At 37.2% G+C, this 19,292-nt stretch overlaps 1 protein-coding gene across 3 annotated transcripts in view; it reads left to right on the plus strand.

Annotated features, from left to right (window-relative positions):
* LOC135470307 (dynein axonemal heavy chain 3-like) overlaps positions 1-19,292 on the plus strand; it is a 74,487-nt gene that overhangs the window by 25,740 nt on the left and 29,455 nt on the right. For all 3 annotated transcript variants that reach the window (XM_064749168.1, XM_064749167.1, XM_064749166.1), the window contains exons 18-42: positions 418-612; positions 890-1,078; positions 1,353-1,481; positions 1,621-1,821; positions 2,079-2,218; positions 2,709-2,799; positions 3,442-3,509; positions 3,894-4,122; positions 4,599-4,751; positions 5,007-5,145; positions 5,884-6,082; positions 6,232-6,340; positions 6,504-6,623; positions 6,847-7,017; positions 7,251-7,388; positions 7,636-7,779; positions 8,250-8,414; positions 8,816-8,950; positions 9,489-9,576; positions 9,874-10,004; positions 10,535-10,635; positions 11,136-11,250; positions 11,548-11,681; positions 12,427-12,678; positions 13,727-13,871. In XM_064749168.1, the coding sequence (XP_064605238.1) occupies positions 418-612; positions 890-1,078; positions 1,353-1,481; positions 1,621-1,821; positions 2,079-2,218; positions 2,709-2,799; positions 3,442-3,509; positions 3,894-4,122; positions 4,599-4,751; positions 5,007-5,145; positions 5,884-6,082; positions 6,232-6,340; positions 6,504-6,623; positions 6,847-7,017; positions 7,251-7,388; positions 7,636-7,779; positions 8,250-8,414; positions 8,816-8,950; positions 9,489-9,576; positions 9,874-10,004; positions 10,535-10,635; positions 11,136-11,250; positions 11,548-11,681; positions 12,427-12,678; positions 13,727-13,871 (3,681 nt within the window). The remainder of the gene's footprint in view (positions 1-417; positions 613-889; positions 1,079-1,352; positions 1,482-1,620; positions 1,822-2,078; positions 2,219-2,708; positions 2,800-3,441; positions 3,510-3,893; positions 4,123-4,598; positions 4,752-5,006; positions 5,146-5,883; positions 6,083-6,231; positions 6,341-6,503; positions 6,624-6,846; positions 7,018-7,250; positions 7,389-7,635; positions 7,780-8,249; positions 8,415-8,815; positions 8,951-9,488; positions 9,577-9,873; positions 10,005-10,534; positions 10,636-11,135; positions 11,251-11,547; positions 11,682-12,426; positions 12,679-13,726; positions 13,872-19,292) is intronic.

Here is a 19,292-nt window from a genome sequence, read left to right on the forward strand (position 1 = left end):
TATATTACTTTTTTTGAGATGACAAAAGTAAATAAGAATTATTTTTTAGCATGAGGAAATTTGCTCATTTCAAGGAATTGTCTGACCTTGTAGGAGTCAAATAATGTTACTTATTGGATACTACTAATTGGAAGGCTGATTTGTTTTTTTAGTGACACATATAAGGATACATGGATATTTGAGTTAAAAGAAATGTATACATATTACAGAATTTTTGCACATATGCATTTCTGTAACTTTGCATGTACTGGTACTTTGCATGTTAGGCCTTGTTGTAAAACACCATTGTTTAATAAACAAGATTAGAGCAGTAGAGAATTTCCTGTATGAAGAACAATAACAGTTTGAAGCAATATTAAAAAAAAATTTTCTAAACTTGTGATAGATTGATAAGTGGCAATTCATCTTTGTTTTTAGAAACTGTTGATAAACAGAGAAGAGCAGATGTTGGGTACAGGGCAACAGACTCCGTATGAGGAGATCCACACAATGACCTTGAGAAAAGAACCTTATGACAGATTGTGGAGGGCAGCAGTCAAGTTCCACAAGGAGTATGATAAATGGATGAATGGTCCAGTGCTGGAGGTCAATGCTGAGGTCGTTGAAGAGGAGGTATGTTGGTCGCTGTGCAGTGTCACAGTTTTAAGAGCATTCACTTTTTGTTAAGGAGATATTGGAGTTGGGTCAGACTTCTGACTTCAAGTTGACATTTTGACCTTTGGTGTAACAAAAGTTTCATGTCTTATTCTTCTTTATCAGTATACTTTTAAATAAGTTTGTGTGGTGAAAACATTGTTAATATGAAATAGCTTAAAATCAATAAAACATTGCACCAGTATATCCACTTTGAGTTAATATTGCAACTTTACCTGTAAATTGTCCTGTGCAGGTGCAAACCCTGTGGAGGACAGCATACAAACTGACCAAGATCTTCAGCCACCCAGACTACAAGGGCCCCTTAAGGGCAGCTACAACAATCAAAACAAAACTGGAGAAGTTCAAGATAAACATGCCTCTGATAAATGCTCTTTGTAACCCAGGCCTTAAGAAACGGCACTGGGATATGATGAATGAAAAGGTACAGTTCCCTGAATTATTAATGTGATAAAATTTTACATGTTTCATGCTAGTATTTCAAAGTTGTTAAAGTTTGTTTAAGAAAAGGGATAATGGAAATCATGTTGTTTCTTTTTAAGGAGGTTGATTTTTCAGTTGAAAATAACTCATTTAATGCATTAATGCATGCAAACTGAAACCTCAGTTCAGAATATGTTAATATCTTCATGACATTGTTAATGGTTGAATATTAATAAATTTTTTCCCTTAAAAATGTTTTGCTATGTGTGTATTAGGTTGGGTTTAACATGTCCCCAAGCGAGTCTACTCCACTGATTGAGGTACTGCAGATGGGGCTGGAGAAATATTTGGAGGAGTTGACAGAGATCAGCTCCCAAGCCAATAAGGAATTTTCCCTGGAAAAGGTGAGTACAAGCTTTTTATAGATGTCGATTTAGCATTTACATCACTGTTATTTGACCAGTAATATCAAGTTATTCCTGACCAGCAGATGCAAGCCCATAGTTACAGCTTTTTTAATGATGCCATCTCTACTGTTTTCAGGCTCTGAAGAAGATGAAGAATGACTGGGAAGTTGTAGAGTTTAACTTCATTGCATACAAGGACACAGGTGTTCACATTTTGTCTGCCATTGATGATGTCCAGTTGCAGCTGGACGACCATGCTGTGAAGACATCCACCATGAAGGGCTCTTCCTTCATTGGGCCCTTTGAGCAGGAGATCAATGAGTGGGACCATAAACTGGTAATTGCATGTATCAGACAACAAACAGACAAACACACAGTCTTATTCCTGCAAACATCTACATTAATTTGTGTTTATTGGCTTGTAAATTTAGCGTTGTACCTGAAATGGTATTAAAACATTTAGCTGGAGTGTTTACACAGAAAAGGCTTTATGAGTGCAAGCTAGAGTATTTGACAGTTGTATTTGATCCACAAGTGAAAGGTGCAGACTGTTCATGGTTCCACAGCATTGTGTGTCCCTTTTAACTGTTGCAGCACCGAATGAAGGCAACCCTGGACTCCTGGTTGAAAGTTCAGTCTGCCTGGCTGTATCTGGAGCCTATCTTCAGTTCTCAGGACATCAGAAACCAGATCCCCATGGAGGGGAAGCTGTTTGAAGAGGTGGACGACCATTGGTGAGAGGACTGTTGCCTAGAAATTGTTCTTCCTACTGCTGCATTGTAATAATGTAGATTTTACTTCAGTAGACCAATGCCCTTGCATTTTATGAAGTTTTACTTTAAGTAACTGCTCATATGCAGTGCAAGAAGAGAAATCTTACACTACCTGATGCAGGTTGTATCTGTTCAGGAAGCTTCAATTTTACTGAGTGAACCCTGTGAGCTAGGAAATACACTGGTATTTTCCTTAAGAACTTGGAAATTCTGCATTTTAAGGATTCTATGGCTCTCTAGTGTTGATGATTTTAAAACCAGGTAAAAATTGTATTTACTTTGTTTCACTTCATGTATTGCTGTGGTTAAAAATAACGTAACGATAAAGGAACATACAGTTGTGCTTAATTATGTGTGATTATATCAGTTGTTTAAAAATAATAGTATGAATATTGGTAGCAGAAAGGAAAGGGATTTTCTCACCTGTGTGCACATGTTCTGAATTTCTCAGGAGAACCATCATGAACACTGCTGTTCTTGACCCCAAAGCTCTTGTTGTTATCTCTCAGGACCAGATGCTGGAAAAGCTCCAGCAGTCTGAGGTAAAATTTGGTAAAATCTGTTGTTTTGTCAGATTTATGAAATGTGTCAGATGAGGCTTATTCCTCTGGGTGGACAATTTGCATTTAATACATGTACCCACTCCATACCAAGGTGTGCAGCATTTCAAATGAAATTAGAGCTGTTATACAACAGCATCGCTGGGGTCCACGCTACTAATCTTTTACCACTTCTGGTATCCTGATCTCAGTAAAGTTCATAAAAATGGGAAAAACAAAAACAAAAAAAAGATTGGCAGGAATTAACTAGATTTGAACTACAGACAGCTAGATACATTGTGCATTGGGAGTTGTATGAATGAAAAAGAAAAGAAAAATGAAATGAAAATAAGCATTGCTTTCAGATAGCAATGCAAGGCTACATGTGTAGGTGTGGAGGACATCAGTTCCAGAGATGTCTGAAGCAATTCCGTTAGAATAGTATGGACCTCTAATGAGTCCATTAATATGATACACGTAGTTAAATAAGTACAGAGCTTTAAAATTGCATAAAGTGCACAGACAAGATAAGTTCTGTTTCCACAGTGTACAAGTGAAAGGAAAGAATAATTATGTGTTTTTTTGTGGTTGTTGTTTGTATATTTTTGGAATGCTTTTATTAGCTCATGCTGTTTTTTGTTACAGTCTATGTTAGAGGTTATACAGAGAGGTCTGAATGATTATCTGGAGAAAAAGAGGCTGTTCTTTCCCAGGTGAGAATGATTCTATACACAGTGTGAAGAAACTGTGAGTACAAGCTGATGTGTATAGATTCATGATGCTGGGAATCTGTTAGCCTTTTGCAAGTGATGTTAAAGGGTTGAATCCAGCTCACTCTCATTTGTATATGGCCTTAGGTCAGGAAGTTGGCCAAGCACAAGGCCATTAATGTCTTGTAGATATGTCTTGCGGCACATGTGTAAACTAGCACCTTTGTTCTAGTTACTTTATTGTGGCCACATAATGCATAATGAAATATTTCTGATGGCGTTTCTGGAGTATCGTGGCAAAGTACATGCATCTGGGAAAGTATTTGCATTCATGAAGTGCAGGTACAATTTAGCTTTATTAAAACAGAAATGTAAATTTCATTGCAGGTTTTTCTTCCTGTCCAATGATGAGCTGTTGGAGATCCTATCAGAAACCAAGGATCCACTGAGAGTGCAGCCGCACCTGAAGAAGTGCTTTGAGGGGATTTCCAAGCTCTCATTTACACCTGAAAAGGTGATTACAGGCATGGAGTCTGCAGAGAAGGAGGTGGTTGAGTTTTCTCGTATCATTACACCTGATGAAGCTAAGGGGCTAGTGGAAATCTGGCTTTCACAGGTGAGTGTTGCAATGTTGATTTTCCTTATGGATAAATTTGAACACTCGGGCAAAACTAGTGATTTACTTATTTATTTGATTGGTGTTTTACGCTGTACTCAAAAATAATTCACTTATACGACGATGGCCAGCATTATGGTGGGAGGAAACCGGGCAGAGCCCAGTGGAAACCCACGACCATACGCAGGTTGGTGACAAAGACACTACTGATTTTCAATAGGAATTTGCAATGTTATTAAATAAGAGATGGTTGTAATCTAGATCACCAATACGACAACAACTGGCTCCGAAGCATGTATAAGATTCATTCTGTTCTGGATTCAAAATTAACATATGAACAGGTGTTGGGTTGAATTTTAATTTTTATTTACCAGATGCTATAATTTTCGGACAGCTCAAGATTGTCTTAAGCCTTGTTGAACATCTTGTATCACATTATCTAGTTGAGTGTGTTTGTGGTTGTAACACCTGTGCAGGTGGAGGAGGTGATGAAGCTGAGTTTGCGTGAGGTGATGGTGAAGGCAGTAGACTCTTATCAAAAGACCAAACGCGAGGAGTGGGTGTTACAGTGGCCAGGTCAGGTAGTCCTCGCCAGCAGCCAGATACACTGGACTGCACAAGTCACACAGGTGAGCTTAAGGCAATTCTTCAGTAGCAGTCATACCTGAGGAAAACTTTGGAGCATCAAGAATAAGTGACAGCTACATGTATATAACTGAAAACAGAATCCAATGCTGGTAACCTTGTAGAGGAGTGGTTAAAAATTTTGTTATCATTTCAACATCTAAATATGACAAATAAAGTTTAGATGCTGTACATCTGCTGCAGGGGTATACAGTGTAGAATCTGTAAATATTATAAGTATTTGTCTTTTTTTCCTTCAGGCAATCCAGACCTGTAGTTTAAGCAAATTTTTAGCCAGCAGTAACCGTCAGATAGAAGATGTGGTAAAGCTGGTGCGTGGGAGACTTTCCAAGATGGCGAGGATAACCCTTGGGGCTCTGATCGTTATTGATGTTCACGGTAGGTACAACTAGAATGAATGAGAAAGATACTGATAAGTATAAATATGTATGAAGTATACAGGTGAATTCTTTTACAGTTTTTTTTCCAGTGCTGTGAAATTTATTAAAATTGTCACTGATACTTATGCTTTACAGAGAATAGTTGCAGGGTCATTGAAGTATAGTTTCCCCTAACCATTCTTATTTAACAGGACTTTTTAATGGAATCGTTTTAAAGTTTTATGGCATTCTACCAAAGCAGTGTGACTGCTTCAGTGGCCTTATGGTTAGAAGGTTCGCCTCAAAGTCGAGAGGCCCGGGATCAAACCTGGGTTGAGCTGTACCAAAGTCTTTTAAAAATGGTACTTGCTGTCTGGCTTGGCACTCAGCACTGAGAGGTTAGAGCAAGGAAACAGGACTGGTCGAGTGTCAGTATAATGTGACTGGGTGGGGTGTCATGTCTGGTGTCTTTGGCATGATACTTCAGTGATGGCACCAGTTTTGCAGCATGGATTTGCCCTGCCACAATATATACATGTATGTACACATACCTAGTAACTCCTAACTACTTAATTAATATTGTTAAGTACAACATCAGTCCCCAAGCATACATAAATGTACATACATATATATACGCAAACAGTGTGTGGTGTAAAATACTGAGACATTGTATGTACATTTGATATCCATTCACATGTGCATGTTTAGACTTTCGTTGCCATCTATCATACTATGCTCGTACCAACTGTTGTTTCAGCTCGTGATGTGGTGGCAAAACTTCATGAATCACAGACCCAGTTTCCTCAGGATTTCATCTGGATAAGTCAGTTAAGGTATTACTGGCAGAAGAAGGCTGTCTCTGTCCACATGATCACCACCAAGGTAGACTATGCCTATGAGTACCTGGGAAACTCTGGCAGGCTTGTTATAACACCTCTAACAGACAGGTGCTACAGGTAGGTTAACAACACAAGAACATGTTCTGGACGTATACGTGGTCAGATTCAAAGTTATATGCTAATGCACTTCTACATTTTGTATCTTAAATTTTACAGATGTCGTTAAATATTCATGTACAATGTTATTCTTTGTTGTTTGCTTACAGAACTTTGATGGGTGCCCTTCTTCTCAACCTGGGAGGTGCCCCAGAAGGACCTGCGGGTACAGGGAAGACAGAAACCTCAAAGGATCTTGCCAAAGCAGTTGCCAAACAGGTACTTGTACATCTACCGTAAGCCACAAAAAACTACATGTATACACAAGACAAATGGGCACTCGTTTGATTTGACAAGTCTCTCTGTTATAAATGCATTAGCCTTGGCAAGTTTGACAACTACAGTAGGCACCTGTTTAATCTGTGTTTCTGTTTATGTGTAGTGTGTGGTGTTTAATTGCTCTGATGGACTGGATTACAAAGCAATGGGGAAGTTCTTCAAAGGACTAGCTCAGTCTGGAGCTTGGGCCTGCTTTGATGAATTCAACAGGATTGAACTAGAGGTAGGTTTTATCTAACATTTTGTAATTGTGGTAATTCCTCTTGATGTCTGTCTTTGATGGCTGTATTCTATTACTTTGTTATAATTCATTGCTATGTGTGAAAATTCCTAAACATTTTCTGTATGGTCCTATTACCTGGGTAAATATGTGCTATCCTGCTGTACTGAATGAGGAACTCTCTTGCCATTCAAGTTTTGTCTTTTAACTCACATGTCACATACAGGTTCTGTCAGTCATTGCACAACAGATACAGACAATCCAGCGAGCAATTGCAGAGCAGCTGAGCACGTTTGTGTTTGAGGGCACGGAAATCTCCCTCGACCCTACCTGTACCATCTTCATCACGATGAACCCTGGGTATGCTGGCAGAGCTGAGCTACCAGACAACCTGAAGGTCAGGACAACATTAGAACAAGGTCACTTCAAGCACATAAGTCAATCTTGTTAATCCTCTGCTGTGTTGGAAAAAATTTTCAACCAAATGATGACTGTTTTATCCTTTTATTAACTTCACCAAACACCAATGTGCATGTAGCTGGTAGCTCAAACAACCAGGGAATATGGTGCTTTTTTTTTTACTTGTGTTTATTTTTACTTCATCTAGAGCATCATAATTGTCTTGAACAGGTCTTGTTCCGGACAGTGGCCATGATGGTTCCAGACTATGCCATGATTGCTGAGATATCTCTGTACTCTATGGGCTTTGTGGATGCTCGGAGCCTCTCCACCAAAATTGTGGCCACATACCGACTGTGTTCTGAACAGGTATGTTCTAATTTCATTGTTAACTATTAAGCTAATATTACTATAAAGTTGGCAATACAAAATAATAATGAAAGCTAATGTGGTGTTCCTGTTAAAATGTGGCCACATGTCACTGGCTAACCTTTTCTTTTATGAAATTCTGCATTGCAGATTATTTTGAAATGACTGTTATTTGTGTAAACATACATGGACAAGGTTGAGTGAAAAAGGAAACTTGCCATAAGCAATAGTTTTGTTGTTGTTGCAGTTGTCGTCTCAACATCACTATGATTATGGTATGAGAGCAGTGAAGTCAGTGCTGACAGCAGCAGGAAATCAGAAACTGAAGTACCCTGAACAAAGAGAAGATGTCCTTGTGCTACGGTCAATCAAAGATGTTAATTTACCCAAGGTTTGGCATTACAGATAATTTTATTAATTGTATTTGGATATGAAATGATTTTAATAAATCATTAATGATTTTTTCACAAAGAATGATGTGTGTCATGTTGCTAGATAAAAGAGTCAAATAAACCATTATGTTTAATGTATCATTTCCTCCATGATAAAACAAACTCTGTTTGTTCACTGCAGTTCTATATGTTGCTCAGTCTGGCTAGGTTGTTTGGTTGGTCTGTAGATGATCTTATTTCTGACATTCTGACATTTAACTTTGGCCATCTTTCTTAATGTCAAACCTGAGTCCACGACTACTTTTATTTCAGCTAGGCAAAATTGTGCTTGTTTTTTGAGAAGTGGGGGAAAAAAGTATTTCTCAGTGTATTTTAACATTTATCAGTTCTGATGAGTCCAGTGTTAAATTTTGCTTTCCTTGAGACCACTAATTGTGTAAAACAAGAACACCTGTCTGCTACTTTACAGTTTCTGTCCCACGACATCCCACTGTTTGAGGGAATCATCTCTGATCTGTTCCCTGAGGTCACGCTCCCTCAACCAGAGTACGGCCAGCTGGAGAACGCCCTCAAGGATAACATCCTCAAGATGAATCTACAGCCAGTCCCATGGTTCATTGAGAAAATCATGCAGGTAAGGAGACACAAATGTCATACCTGTCTGTGTATGAAGCCATCTTTCAGGAGCAAAGATGCACATTTTCAAAAAAGTTTTTCACCTCTGAAAATGAAGGTACAGTGCTGTTGATATCATTTTTGCTTTAAGAAGGAATAGTAAACATAGATACAGTAACTGTCAAGGTGTCAAATATATATTATAATCATTGAAAGAAGGTAAAGCAATTGTCATAGTATCCCCAGGACTTGACCTGGTGATTATGTAGACTACTGTTAAGTACTAACCTTCATGAACACTTTGCGATTTTGCTGTTTGGATTATATTTCTACGTGGATACAGTAATGTGGTTATTTGTTATTTAGTGATATAGATTTAATCTCAGAATGATGCTGTTCTAATGATGTGACTTATTTTAGATCTATGACATGATTCTGGTACGTCATGGCTTGATGGTAGTAGGGGATCCTATAGGGGGCAAAACATCAGGCCTGAAGGTTCTGGCAGGAGCCCTTCAGGACCTTAACAGCCAACAGCTCATGGACGAGTACAAGGTAGGTGTAAGGAACAGTTAAATCCAGAATCAACAAAAATACGGTATAATTAATATGCATGGAGAACTTAAAACAAGAGACTGTAGCAAGTGTGCAAATAGATGTAAATGTTATTGTGCACTGTAAACATCCATAGTGTGAAGCTGTCTGTTTTATTGAGTCTGTGTATCTTCCCAATGTCAATGCGATTTCTGTGAATTGAAGTTAATCTCATGCTGGCTTTCTCTCCAGTTGTACATGTAATATTTTCGCAGAAACCTGCTGATGGTCATGGGTTTCCCCCGGGGTATGCCCTGTTTCTTTCTGCCATCATGCGGGTTGACGTCGTTTAAGTGAAACATTTTTAAATATGGCATAAAATCCCAATTCAAAAAACAAACAGAAAAGAAATAAATGTTAGTGGTTGTACTGCACATTTGTTCAGGTAGGAAGCAATTTGCAACTTCCACCAGTGACAACACATACCTTTGTATGCATGTGGAAAGTAAAGTCAGCCAATGGATGTTATGTTCTCAGTGTGCGTGTGATTTGGCTTCAGGTGGTGTACAGAATCATGAACCCTAAGGCGATCACCATGGGACAGCTGTATGGCAGGTTTGATCCTGTATCACACGAATGGTCAGATGGTAAGCCTTGGTATATCAGCTGATTTTGGTCTGAACTACTAAAAGATACTTAACATATTTCATTTCACCAAAAGCACCATGCAGTTAAATAGCAATTCATGTTCAGTGCATATCACTTGTCTGACTATTCAGAAATTTAATTTGTGTCATTTTTTCATGGTGCTGTTGATTTTTTCCATGCATGATCTGTTTTATGGGAGGTCAATTTCTGTTGGAAAGGATATGTTGATAATAATGCCTGAGGATAGAGTAGTAATCATGGTCAACCTATGGCATCACCTGTGATGTTTTATACAGGTGTGTTAGCTAACACATTTCGTGAGCATGCCTCAAGCACCACAGAGGATCGTAAGTGGATCATATTTGATGGACCTGTTGATGCTGTCTGGATTGAGAACATGAATACAGTGCTGGACGATAACAGGAAGGTACTTTTTGTAACTTTGGTATTGTGACCCAACTGCTGAGAAAAGTTTTTTGGTATAGAATTACATGTACATCACATATTCTGCATCCTGATTAGATGTATGCTTAAATACAAGTATAACTACTCTATATGCTGGTATAAGAGTGATGTCTATATATGTATGCTTGAAGTTTAAGGTCATACTTAACAATTTTCCAGTCATATGATGACTGCGAGTCATTAGATGTGTGTACACACATTGCGTCTTCTTATGCTGAAGACATAAGACATTACATCCCACTCACATTATACTGACTCCGGGTTAAACAGTCATGTTTCCTTGCTCTAACCTCTCAGTGCTGAGCACCAGGTGAGCCAGTAATAAGTACCATTTTTAAAGTCTTCGAAGTGACCTGGTATACAAGTGATGTCAAACTTTGGATCATTCATCATTAGATGTATATACCTGCATTTTTCAGTTTTCTCTTAGTGTGTATAGAGTGTAGCATGATTTTCAGTTACTGAGTTACCCCTGCAGTTCCACATTTACAGTTGTGCCTGATGAGTGGAGAAATCATACAGATGTCAAATAAACAGAACATGATATTTGAACCTCAAGATTTAGAACAGGCTTCCCCTGCGACTGTGAGCAGGTGAGCAGTCACAGTAGTGACAGGTGAAATTCACTCGCTGTAGTATGATAAAAGTTATACTACAGCGGAGCAATTTGTTTAAATATCACGTCCATGGATCTCTTTAGTATACTGTTTGTAGATCATGTTATGGAAATCATTGCTTTTTCTCAATCTCTACCAACAAACAGTGGCTGATCATCTTGTCAGTTGAAAAATATTTGACACTGACACAATATTAAAACAAAACTTTACCACATTATTTATTAATTCTTTGAGGGAGAATGAATAGCTTGTCGCATGTCATTTCTGCATTGTTTTGGCCACTATACACAGCTTGGACACAGTATTTTTCTTGATTTACACTATAAGAAAAAACGTTACCTATGATATGAGGTCTGTGAAAAACTTGTCAAGGCAAGGTATTTAAAAGGAAAATGAAAAATGCTGGTGCCAGCTGCTAGGGATGTGTAGACAATATACGTGTGCCAACTTTGGTGGGTTTTTTTTGTGTTTTGTAGATGTGGAATGATTTACATGGACCCGCTACAACTCGGTTGGAAACCTCTTGTGATATCTTGGATGAATGAAAACTTGCCAGACAATTTTACAAAGGAGCAGAAAGCAATGATTGAAGTAAGTGTTTTTTTTTAGAAAGTTCATTGTGTTGATTGGATACTAATTACATGGTTTCAGCATGACAAATAAGCTACTGCAGATCAAGTTCTGAAAAGAATAGCCAGAATGTTGATGTTGCATACTTCAGTAGCATTGCATTATACATTGTTTGTGTACCGCCTTGGATGCTTCAGGGTTCCCAATTTAGCCACATGTACATGTTGTTGTCTTCAAGTGGCTGTGAATAAATGTTAACAGTGTCTGTTGATGAAGTGTTTATTTTTTTTCTCTGATCACCTTGTTTTCTTGTTGCAGATGTTATTTGATTGGCTACTACCACCGTGTTTGAACTTTGTGACAAAGTACTGTAAGCAGATTGTGACCTGCCACGCGATGCACCTCACAATGAGCATGCTCAAGCTGTATGGTTGTATGATGGATGATATCAGGTAGAAGTACTGACTAGATATAGATATAGAAATGAACTGATCACCTGGCAAACACAATATCTACCTGTATAAGGTCTCGGTAGGTTGGTCAAACAATTGAAAGGGTCGCACCAAATTACATCCCTTGAAATCACTCGCTCATGATTTAAAATGTACATTTTGGGAGGAAGCTGTGGTTAGGTGGGGCCTCTGAAAATTGCTGTTTCATGTTTTGAAGTTAAAGAAGCATATTAATGTACATGTAGTTGAAGACCTACCTTGAAGACAGATTTTAATTTGTGAGCTAATTTGAAAAGTCCAGGGTAACGTCATATAATTTGACTGCATTCAGAGGAAATTTGAAAAACACTAATGAAATACATGTAGGCCTACATGGATAGCAGACAGCTTTGGCGAACTCCTTCAAAGGTGTATATTCTAGCTAACCTGGAGAAATATCTACTTCATTTTAATAAGATCTCTTGTCATCACTTTGATTCTCAATGACCTACTTGTATGTCATGTTTTTTACCTGTTCCCTACCACTATAGGTGAGGTCCCACTTGTCATCATGCCATCATAGTTGTTGTCATGTGACAAGGGAGGTAATTCAAAGGAGGCCTATTAAAAATAAGCGTGACCAACTTCAGTTGCAGATGTAATAGTTAAAATAAAATAAGTATGTTATTAAGGTTGGGTAGGAAGGAGGTAGAAAGGGGTATTACATTGTCATAATTTCTTTGTATTGATGTGTTTTTATTTCCAGAAAAATTGGCCTTGAAGAAGAGGATGATGATTACCTGATGATGGAGCCTATGGATGAAGAAATGGAGCCAAGTGTCTTGTCCGTCAGTGAGCAGAAGATTGTAGAAGAACGGACCAGCATGATTATCGCACAGTTCCTGTTTTCCCTGGTTTGGTCAGTTGGGGCTTCGCTTGATGGAGCTTCCAGGCTGCGCTTTGATGATTTCTTCAAACACCTGTGTGAGATGGAAGGTGGTCATGCCAAATATCCAAGGTGACTATCTGTTCTTTTCACTGTACTGTCACTTGTTGTCTGTCAAATCCTAAATCACCAGCTGACCAAAGTAAAATTGAACTAAAGCAAACTTGTTGTGGAAGCCATGTACATGTATTATATTTTGCTAATGCTAATGGGAAACAATACTTTGTTATGGCCCATGACCAAGATAGGCATAGGGCCATCTGGATGTTGTCTTTGGGAGGATAAGTTAGAGGTATGACCCAGTGACCTATATCTTGTTGATTAACCGTGTTTTTACCAAACCCCTTACAATGCCATGTGGTCTTGGAGTATGGGGTGGCTTGAATATGATATGTATTTAAGCATCTAGGATGGGCTATATCACAGAGTAATGGATTATATCATGGAGTTATCTTCCCTTGATCAGACACCATCCAGATGGCACTATGCTTATCTTGGTCATGGGCCGTGACTCAGTATTGTTTCCCATTATGCCGTGTGTTTTTGACATTTTTTATGGTAGTTATCTTCCCTTGATTAGACAACATCCAGATGGCACTTTGCTTATCTTGGTCATGGGCCGTGACTCAGTATTGTTTCCCATTATGCAGTGTGTTTTTGACATTTTTTCTGGTAGTTATCTTCCCTTGATTAGACACCATCCAGATGGCACTATGCTTATCTTGGTCATGAGCCGTGACTGAGTATTGTTTCCCATTATGCAGTGTGTTTTTGACATTTTTTATGGTAGTTATCTTCCCTTGATTAGACACCATCCAGATGGCACTATGCTTATCTTGGTCATGGGCCGTGACTCAGTATTGTTTCCCATTATGCAGTGTGTTTTTGACATGTTTTATGGTAGTTATCTTCCCTTGATTAGACAACATCCAGATGGCACTATGCTTATCTTGGTCATGGGCGGTGACTCAGTATTGTTTCCCATTATGCAGTATGTTTTTGACATTTTTTATGGTAGAATTATTCTGTTTGCAGTGAATTTTGTTAAAGGCTAAAAAAAGAATTTCTGTGATCTGTGTTTTCTGATTTTTTTTGGTTTTTTCTTTTATTTGGTGAGCAGGCCAAAAGAGTTGAAGTTTGCCAAATCATGCTTGATTCCCAAGAGAGGAACTGTGTTTGACCATGTCTATGTTCGCCGACTGTATGGTGCCTGGGCAGGCTGGGCCACTCTTGTCAAACCTGTCAACATCAAAGAGGGCACTAAGGTAAGAAGAAGGAAATCAGAAAAGTAAATCCCAGGTCTTTCACTTCTGAAGGAATAATGAGTTGATGGTTATTGCCCTGTTGACTATGGTGTTTAGGGCCTTCACTTGAATGTGATCGGTGAGATTACAGGTTCCAGTCCAACTCATGTAGTGTGGAGTATGCCTGAATGAAATAGTAAAAAGAAATGGTAAAAAAAAATGGGTGGGTTGTAGATCAATGGAAACATAAAGATTCAGTACAGTACTCCACATTATTCCAGGTTTTAGGCATGTGCAACATGTGTGTTACATGTACATATGGAACTGCATGTATATAAAATGGTTGTCTTTTAAATAATATTACATGAATCTGCCTTTATTTTATCATATGTCTTTACTGATTTTAAGTAAAAGAACTTGATCTAATTCTAGTATGTACACTGAAGCAGCATGTAATAATATTTGTGATATCATTTCTCACTCTCAGGTAGTTACACATAGCCGTGTTCTGTTAACCCTTGTAGAAAGTAGTTTCTTATGTCAAATTTTCTCTCTCAAATTAATTACAGCTGTAGACAGATAGTTTTATTTAATATGTATAGTTTCACTAACTTGAAAGTATAATTAAGTTGTGAGATATGTTATGTCTAGCGCTATACAGTATCTGTATCGAGCAAAAGAAATGTACATGTATGAACAACTCAGATCTTCAGTGGTATTCATTGGATCAGTCTGATAGTATTAACAAATAAAATTATGAAAGTGTTCTCATTAAACATTTAATGCTGCATATGACTTGTAATCTCATTAGACATTGCATCAAGATATGAATGCAAAATATTCAATACTTAGAATGGTTTAATGTTCAGTATTTTACTGATGCTTTTTCAATATTTTTTTAAACATGAACTGTTTGTTTTTTGTTTATCTGAATTATCAGAAACTACAGGTAATGAATTTTTCTTTCTCCTCATTGTAACAGTCACAACATCATATCTCTCTGACAAGGTCATTTCTCTATTTTTGTATGACTGTGGGTGTTGGTTATCTTACTAAGAGAACAGAATAGGAAAAGTAAGAAAAAATGGGTACAAATTTTTGTTTTGTAACACAAAGCAAATAAACTAAGCAAAGTTTTGCTTTGTAAAGATGATTACAATAAATATTAATTTTTTTCCTATTCTACATAATTCTCTTTGTAACAGGTCACTGCTATACTCATTTAATGTACTCATCTTTTGTTTTCTTCATTGTCTCAGAATTTTACATCTACATTTGCACTGACCTACTTTTATCTGCTCAATTGTCCTTGTTATTGTGCACATGTGTCTGTGGCATGTATATGTAAAGTATTTGTTTTTCTAATTAAAAAAACAAAATGTTTGCTCTCATAATGGACATATATACTTGACACATCTTTTGATTTGCACTCACAGCCTATCAGAATGCATGTACATGTATGGTAGCAACTTTCTCATCGCTCACAGCAGTGCATATTCTTTCTTGCTGTACAAAGACTCAAATTCATGTGTCTTATTCAGATGAAAAATCAGAACTCGTTGTCACTATAAACCTGATAACATGCCAGAACTCTAATGCTGTATTTTGACAGACATGCAGTTGTATTGAGGTTAGTGATAATAGTTCCGTTGAGAATTTGAATTTCAGTACATAAACATGCTGTAGTGTTGCACAATTGCTTAACCTTCAAGTAAATGCAGATCATATGGAAGATTCACATTTTTAGTACACAAGATTTATTGCCTGGATTGACAGGGCAATAAACTCATACATGTATATGTAGCTATCTATGCATGGGCCATGGAAACACTGCAGGGAATGTGCCAAGAAAACGCATGAACTAACACAAACCTGATCACATGATGTGGGAACACAGCTTTAACATGAGTGTGACTGGCTTGTAGGCAGTAATAGATCATCTGTATATGAACACATAACTGTATTGGTATATGACCCTGTGGCCAGCTCAGGATCTATTTGGTTGAGTACAGAGTGAATATATATGACTCGCCCTGTACAGCCTGCCTTGTGCACATGATCTTCACGTTTTGCCATGTTTGCACCTCACATTCATATCAGTGCTCTTTTTTATGTAAATGAGTCAGATTATTGTTATTGATTTATGTATATGTTTATGTCCGTTATTTTATTTTAGACATATTGTTGATGCTGTCAAGTACCTGAGGGGATTAACAGTTTACAGTGTCTAATTCACATTCATGTTGAAGTTCTGAGAGAATGTGCTCCCTGTTCTTTCTAGATTGTCTTTACTAATGGCCTAAAGATATCTATAAACACTGATGTAGTTTACCTGTGATGTAGGTTGACATATTTCTTGTGTATTAGCTCTGTTAAAGTAGATAATCTGATTTCAATACTTACATGCACACCAGAACTCACTCCAGTTTCTTCCATTTTCATTCTTAAAGGCATATCTGTGGAAGTCATTAACATCTGGGATGAATATATATATTTGTTATATTCATCTCAGTTAAGATAGTGGTAAACTTCCATGCGACATGTTTAACAAAGCTGTAAAGAATTGTTCCTTGTATCTCAGGGGAGAATATTTCCTCTTGGTGTAATTCTACTCATTTCACTATTCAGTATATGAAATTTGGAAAGAGTGAGTGATGGTGTGTGTAGAAACCAGCTGATGATACCTAACTTTAAGTGTCTATGTAGTGTTTATAGTTTCTGTTACCTGTTGATTTGTTTTCCCCCTCTTCACCTCAAGGCCAAGTCGTATACTCTATTGCATAATGATGACCTGGTAAGATCAGCTGTATCTAACATTTCGCTAATAACACAGACACACTCGTACTTCACTATAACTGTAAAATAACACACCACTTTTGTCAATCAGTGCTCAGGTGTGAGCATGTCACAGGTAATAATTAATGCGACAGACCACTAATACTAATCATTGTTTTGTTGAACTTAAACCTTTGATAATGTTGTTATGATCAATGGACATTTAACACCGGCACTCACCTGTCTAAGTTTTGCACTGGCTCTAGAAGCCTGAAGAGATTCAATTGGGCTAATCAGTTTGCAGAACATGTGAGAGGAAATTCTTTGTGGAACATTTTTACCTCTAAGTGTCCTTTGGGAGGCAATATAGTACAGAGACAGAATTTAAGTTTATTGTGATAATGTTCCAAAACATAAAAGAACAATCCACCTTGGAGTTATGAACTTGTAATTTTCTATTTCCTTGGTACTCAGATTTCTTAGATAATCTGTAAATAATAGATATATTTTGCAACCCAAATTAAATCATGAATGAAAATAGCTAATCTTACCAAATCATTGAAAGTATGTTTTATTTTCTAAAAAATGCACTTTAAAATTTAAATTTTGGTGGTGGGGCTTATAATCTTCAAGATGTTATGCAGTTTTTAAATCAAAATTGAACTCATTTTAAGCTTCCGTAATTAAAATGTGTCTATATTATAGTTTGGGCACCTAGTAATTTTAATACTGTGGGTTTAAGGGTATCATGCCTAGTGATTTCCTTAGACTGGCCTCAACAGTCATGACACACTGTGTGGTGGGGCTCTGGGTATTATCACATATCACATGGTACATAACCTTCATCAGACTGACCTTGTACTAAACATCCAAGCACCTTCCACACGTTACTATTTATTCTGATGAAGAAAAAATATTCACTGTTGTGTTTTCATGTACATATTATGTTTGTTTATTTCATGATGGCCGATAAATGAGCATTGCGCATGTACCAGGAAGTAAATGTCAATTTTCTGAATATCCATCCTGTAAATATTTTATTAAAAAGTTTAATGTGATTGAGATGAATATATTTAATATTATGATTGTGTTTTTAAAAGCAAAGCCTCCCTGTCTAGGTTGATGTAAAAAATCAAATTTTAGATTTCTGCAGACATGTTCTAGTGAACAGTTTAATTTTTGTGGACCATGCCTGCTTACTATCACCATATCTCCTGATGAAGCATGTACTGCTGTACTAGACTTCATGCATGTACATGTAGTACGCAGTCATAGCCCATAAGGCACATGTCATTGATGATAGGACACGAAACTGCCGATGGCAGGCTGGGACATTGTGAGGCCTAGAGAACTGAAAAGCCTGTATTCGTGTGAACATTTTCGGCTCTAATCAGTACATCATAGGTAACATAAAATATAGAGAGGTTTTGTAGGTTATAGATGTACATTTAGGTGATGCAGTCGTAAATTCATCCAGGCTCAAGAAAAAAATTCTTATATTCTCATTCTTATATACACTTGTCTGTCTGAATAAAATAATGATAAAAATCATCCTGGTCTCACAAGTTGATATGTCGGTTGACCATGTAAGTCAGAGAATTTAATGAAACGAGTACCAGTGTGTCCTGTCATCAAACATAACATGCCCGCCTTCAACTGTTTTGAACTGTTTTGAGTGTTTTGGCGTATGAAAATTGAAACATGCATACCATTTTGAGTAATTTTTTTGGAGGCTGAATTTTGAAAAAGGCAGCCGTATAAATCTGGTATATATAATAAAACAATTTTTGAGGATTTCTGTTTTCTGGGAATACTGAGCAGATTTCAAAACTAGCAAACAAACTATTATTTATACACTGCAGTTGTACAAAATGTAGTGATCTAGGGAAATAAAAGATGCGTGCCATCAAAATGGTGAACATGTGAAGAAAAAAGTTTGTAAGTTTTCATATGCAGAAACATTTTGTATGTTTGTTTTGTATATCATGTTTGCAGTTGTCTGATTATGTTGATTTTTTTTACCCCCTAATTATGATAACCCTATTCCTGTGCTATATGGTGAGCAGCAAGACAGAGATATGCGATACATGGTAAGATTTAGGGATAAAATTTCCCCAGCCTCTCTAATGTGGATTTAATCAAAGATATAGAGTACACCACGTAATCAGCCAAAATGTGTGTACACGTGTGTGTGTTTGTGTGTGTGTGTGTGTGTGTGTGTGTGTGTGTGTGTGTGTGTGAATATTCCAAGCTCATTAAGGGATCTTGGTGTGTAGCTGATTATTCAGTTATACTTAGAACTCCTGTAACATTGTAGGAATGTTGTGAGATTATAGTTCGTGTGACCTGTCCATGTGCATTTAGATTTGTGTCAGGAGGTGTTTAGTGTTGATCGTGACAGACTTTGACTGAAATGTTGTCTCTTATTGTGATAGAAAACATAGGTGCATCTATGTAGAAATTTGTAGTTACTTTAATATCTGGCATGAAATTCATAGTTTTGAAATTAATAAATCTTTGTGTGCTTTGGAAGATTGCTCTTTTCCTGTGTTCAACAGACACAAGTATGCATGTATGTCTACAAGCTTGTTTTTTTTTTAGTACATTAATAAATTAACCCAACTTCTCTTCAATGTTTTCAAATGCAATTAAAATTAAACAGTCCTT

This window comes from Liolophura sinensis, chromosome 7 (genome assembly GCF_032854445.1).
Source record: "Liolophura sinensis isolate JHLJ2023 chromosome 7, CUHK_Ljap_v2, whole genome shotgun sequence".
Classification (NCBI taxonomy): Eukaryota; Metazoa; Mollusca; class Polyplacophora; order Chitonida; family Chitonidae; genus Liolophura; species Liolophura sinensis.